General features: G+C 36.3%; 1 protein-coding gene across 1 annotated transcript; it reads right to left on the bottom strand.

The window, feature by feature from the left end:
* Positions 1-948: 948 nt before the first annotated feature.
* Positions 949-2,215, bottom strand: LOC111802625. The gene is made up of 2 exons (XM_023687056.1): positions 2,030-2,215; positions 949-1,942 (listed from the first exon to the last, which is right to left on the bottom strand). Exons 1-2 carry the CDS (start codon positions 2,130-2,132, stop codon positions 1,077-1,079), a joined length of 969 nt encoding a protein of 322 aa, XP_023542824.1. The 5' UTR covers positions 2,133-2,215; the 3' UTR covers positions 949-1,076.
* Between the last annotated feature and the right edge of the window lie 3,194 nt (positions 2,216-5,409).

Genomic DNA, 5,409 nt, shown 5'->3' with positions numbered 1-5,409 from the left:
TTAGGAAAGTCCGGCCAGAAGACTGTCCTCGATTAGAAGATCGTATTTCTAAATTTTCATAAGGTCCCCCTGGAAGTCCTTCGAAAGCTTGTTGAATAATTTTTATGGATTCCGTGAACATCATGAGTTGTCTCGTAATAAAACCTGTTGTTGCTAATACTTTCTTCTCGGTTCCTTCTTTCATTACCCGAGCTCGGAGAAGGAAGAGATAAGAGGGCCCTATGGAGAATGTGGTCAAAAATCCTTTTTTTTTTTTTATCTTTTTTTATTCTTTTCTTTTCTATTGCAATTTTTGAATTTTTATATATATGATAACTTTTTCTCAAATGGATTACAGGTTCTAGAAATTCAGATCACCATCAAGCTGCTCAAGGAGATGCCTCTACTCAGAAAATTTTGCAGGTCGGACCATCAAACCAAACTAAAACCGACCTAATCAAACGCTAATCCTTAAGATGACAGCCCCCAGTGTCGAGAGGCTGTCGTGTTCTTGATGAAAAATTTAACTAATCAAGCCATATATTCTCAATCAAAATGTTAGGGCTTCGAACTTTGACACGTATTATAGCAATAAAAGAACTTAAATCAACCCGGGTCATTGAAAAATGATCCCGACTAAACTATTTCGATTCAACCGAGCAATCTTTAGTCACATTGAACGTATAAATTATTTGCTTTTGGTTCTTTGGTTGTAGGGAAAGAGAGTGCAGAAATGTGTTGGAAGGTAACAAATGCAAGAGTGAAAGTAGTAAAGCCAGTCATTGTGACAACCAAATGGGAGACTTTTGATACTCATCCTTCCACCACCAATCTCATTGATATCTAAAGCTACTATGAACACTGATGTGTGATGCCTTCTTTCGAGTTTTCATCGTTACGAAACGGCAAAAACGACTACGTTATGTATTCAAATCGACCCAAAATTGGATGTTTTTGGTAGAAGAAAAATGGTTTAAGGTTCAAACAATGCATTAAAAACTAGAGCAACCGAGCAAGTACATGTGCACACATGACAATAAAACAAGGTTGTCATTGTACCATCACTAATCAATTACTTCTATTTTTCTATTGTAAGCTCAAGCCGGAACCGGGGACTTATCGGCATTGATGCGCTCGTGTTTGCATTCGACGGGGTACTTCTTCATCTTGACATGTTTCGATATCTCCAAATCGAAACATTTGAACATATGCTCCAAAGCGGAGATCTCATGCTCAATATCAATATGTTTTTCATCGTCGTTTTGAGTGAACATTTCTTTAAAACTATGAATCCTATCGAGTCCAACTCGAACACGAAGTCCCATTTCTTCCATTCTTGCATTTTCCCCACTTCTTTTCTCTTGATATTCTTTGATCTTACGTTTCAACGATCGGTATGCATCGAGCGACTTGAGAAGTTGTTCGGTCAACACTTTGTTTCTCTTTTGGAGGGCTTCCATGTTGGCTTGAGCATCAGGTACATTGTTTTTCTTCACTCTATGCTCTGCAACACAAGCTTGAACTTTGCACATCAACATTTCATTTTGTGCTTTGAGATCATTGAGATGTTCTTCCATTCCGTTCAATTGTTGAACCGTCCTCGCTAGCTCCTTCGCGATGATCTCCTTCTCCTTTCCGATGCTCGAACATATGCTTTCGAGGCTTTTCCTTGCAGCCATGCTTGCATTCAGCTCTCTCCTCAATCTCTCCTTCTCATCCATCACCGGTTCGTTACTCCGTTTGTCCCTCGGAACGTTTCGCCTAAGATCGGTGTTGCACCGTCTAAGCTCAGCTGCCCTTTTCTTACCAAGAAATTGAGATTTTTGGATTTGGGTTTTCACATCATCAATTATAAGCATCATTTCAGATATCCTTTGATCTCTACTTCCATTATTGCCTTTCACCGAAGCATCTTTGTACTCATGGATTAGTTTTAATAAAAGCCTCACATTGGTAGATACTCCTAAACAATAAAAAAAAACACATCAATCAAAACACATACCAAAACGCGTAAATTGCAAAATGTTCGATCACGAAAAACACGACATACCGACAAAGTTTTGATCGACGTGATTTTGTCGTGGACTGGTTAATGCATTGGCTAATTCAGAGAACGATAACGCTCGAACACGGGTAACGTCAAGGGATTCCATGAGGAGATAGATGGCTGTAAAAATAGATCAAAAAGAGAAGAAAGGGAAGAACAAGGATGAAAACTAATGCAAAAACTATGGTAAAAAGATAAAAATAAAAATTACTTGAAGAAAAAGAGAGACTGTTTTTTGTTCAATCTCTCCTTTCCCTCTTCTTTGTTTGCAAAACTGTTTTTTTTTCGTACGTTTTGTTGGTGCAAACATGTCTGAAAATGGTCGGTTTTGGCTGTGTTGTGCGCAATTATTGGCCATCCATTGACTTTTTCATTGGCATTGAGAAGTTCTTATTTTTCTTTAACCAATTTGGATTTTTTTTTTTTTTTTTTTTTAAATAAGGGATTTTAATCCTTAATTGTTTATTTTTGTCAATGATAATTGTTTAAATGGCTTGAATAACGTGGCTCTCAATATGTCTATGTAGCTAAAATTGTTAAATATGAATGGACGGTGTAAGTTTTAATATAGTGATAAATGATAAGAATATGACGCTGAATCTTAATATAAAAATGTTTGATTATCTATAGAAACTCAAATTATTGTAAGATAAGATATCGAAACAATGTAAATAATCACAAAGTGAGGATTAATGAAAAGACGGTCAATAATAATAACGTAGTTTTGAATGTGTAAGTAGCTAAAATTGTTCGATATAAATGATGTGGGTAAGTTTTAATATAGTGATAAATGAGAAGAATGTAAAGGGAAATAATAAAAGTCAAAGAAAACAATTAAAATGATGTCATTGACTAACTTAAGATCTATAAAATAAAAATGTAACTACCCTATACAAGTTTCATGGTCTTTGATGAGACGTTGCCGTCAAATGTACATAGGTGTCTTGCCTTTACCCTATGCAGATTCCATGGTCTTTGATGAGACGTTGCCGTCAAATGTACATAGGTGTCTTGCCTTTACTTGAAATGGAATAGTAGCACAAAGCTTGAGTATTTTAAGAAATACTCAGTAAGTGATACCACTATTGAGGTCAGAGAATGCAAATACATGTAACATGAATGAGACCTATCATTTAAAATTGTATGCTTTTAGTGGCTTTTCAGTTCGGGTAATTGGATGTGTATGTACTACTCGACACACGGCCCACACGTGTGAATATGGACCCACTAAGAGGTTTGCACACTCATGGGCCTCCTACTGGTCGAGCTAGCGTCTCTAATGTTGTTGTTGAACACCCAAAAAGAATAGGGATCGTCGTAGCTTCATGATGATCATTTTCATTTTCATACGAATCCATACTCATCATAAGAGGAAGTATTCTGATGCACGTGAACATACATTTATGCAGGAGGTCCCAACATTTTTCATTGTAAACAAATCATGCAAGACAACCCCTTTTTCAATTTCAATTGATTCATAGCATAACATTTAAACATGTCTAAGGGATTGTAGATCATAAATTTTTTTTATCTCAAAATATTTCATCGCATGTCACACATGTTAAGGTCCAACGTAATTATGTCACAATATATCATGACATTTCATAACATATTATAATTCATCCCGGCATAATATGACATTCATTTGTATTCTAATGTTACTGGGCATATTTGGACATATCGTATGACAAACCATATCTTATCATTACAACATATCATATCATTGAAACATATGATATCATAAAACATAATAAACATATCAAACATATGACACGTGCAGGGCCACTAGGCACGTGTCATCATACATAAAACAACTCTTTCAACAATACCGATAGTAAAGCCACTTACTTGGTTGGATTTAACCCAAGTTCTATTTAATTCTGAATTGGCTTGCCTTCATCCCTCGAAATTTGTTTCCACTTATGGAGAGGCACTTCACCCTATTAGAAACATTCGTCTAATTCCTTCCGTAATTCTAATTCCTAGCTTAATTTAACTTAGATTAATAAATCAAGAATTATACTAACCTTAAATTCTTTCAATAGGGTCAAAATCAGCTTTGGAGGGCTAAAAATGTAGGAATTGGTATCATTTACACCAATCCAAGCCGTTTACGCCGCTGGAGCCGCCGAGTGAAACGTGAGAAGGCACGTGTCACACACGTGCAAGGGCTGGAGGCGCACGAGTTTTTGATCAGTTCAAGTTGAGTCACTCGGGTACGCGCATAACGTCTTCTTCTTCTATATTTCTACTGTGTAGGTGCTGCATATGGGAGTATGAGAACTTTTTGATGATTTGTGAGGGGAAGAAGTGAGGTTTTTGTAGCGTTTGTGGACAGTTGTTTCCACGAAAATTACGACGCTAGCCGAAAATCTCGTGTTTTTGGTAAGCACAGTTGCTGTGTTTTTTCTTTCATTACAAAGAATATGGTTTTCGGGATTGCTTTCTAGCTCACCCAAACATCGTAAATACAAATGCTCGATCCTATACAAAAAAAAAAAAAAAATCAAATCTTTATAAGAGTAAAGACTATTCCCACAAATCAACTCACTAACATGCTTCATGGCTCAATTATGAAGTTCCTATAAATTCTTTTAAACTTTTCTTAGCTATCTTTCCTTAAGATCTCTCTCATTTAGATGTGGTCTCGGTTCATTCACATACTCCGTATTTACTCGAGTGTCACTATGTTGACCACGCAAATTTGCAAATCGCATCTATACTCACTTGAATGGGTGATCAAAATAGAGTTAGTGTAAAATCTTATATGGGTTAGGTCAAAGAACGAAGCATTGTTTACAAATGTGTGAAAAACTTTTCCTAGTGTACGCATCTTAAAAACCTTGAGGGGAAACTCGAAAAGAAAAGCCTAAAGAGGACAATATCTACTAGCATGAATGGCCGTTACACTTCTCTCGCACTCTCGTGCGACGATGATTCTTCTCCTGATGTTCAGTGGCACGATCTCAAACCGATAACGTCATTCAAGTTAGCATGAACTCCAAACGATGGTGCCAAACCTAGTTTATGATTGAAAGTTTAGAACTATTAATATAAACACGAACAACACCTAATGAAAATAAGTGCAATAGTTCTTCATTACATCATGGAAATAATGGAAATAAAATTCTTTATACTAAACTTCTTGATTAAAAATACTTATGGAATGGTCTAAAACGATCGAGCTACGCCAATTAGAGCTAAACTGAGCTAAGGAAGTCAACGAAACTTTTTTTTTCTATCATAATATTTTCACTTTAAAATAACTAGCAAGACTCGTTTTGAGTTGTGGATCAGAAGGGAGTTTATTTGATCAAGGGTCGAGGCATAAACGTCCTGATACTCCAGGTGCGAAGAACCACGGGATGACTGCAATGAGCAAA

This window comes from Cucurbita pepo, chromosome LG09, assembly GCF_002806865.2.
Source record: "Cucurbita pepo subsp. pepo cultivar mu-cu-16 chromosome LG09, ASM280686v2, whole genome shotgun sequence".
Taxonomy (NCBI): domain Eukaryota; kingdom Viridiplantae; phylum Streptophyta; class Magnoliopsida; order Cucurbitales; family Cucurbitaceae; genus Cucurbita; species Cucurbita pepo.
Note: the sequence above shows the minus strand (reverse complement) of the source record. Positions and strands in the feature narration are given on the sequence as shown.

Excerpts from the sequence above, each read along its gene's own strand:
- LOC111802625 (XM_023687056.1), bottom strand. The coding sequence starts at position 2,132 with ATGGAATCCCTTGACGTTACCCGTGTTCGAGCGTTATCGTTCTCTGAA. Across the intron at positions 1,943-2,029 it reads CGTCGATCAAAACTTTGTCG|GAGTATCTACCAATGTGAGG; the intron begins GTATGTCGTGTT and ends TTTATTGTTTAG.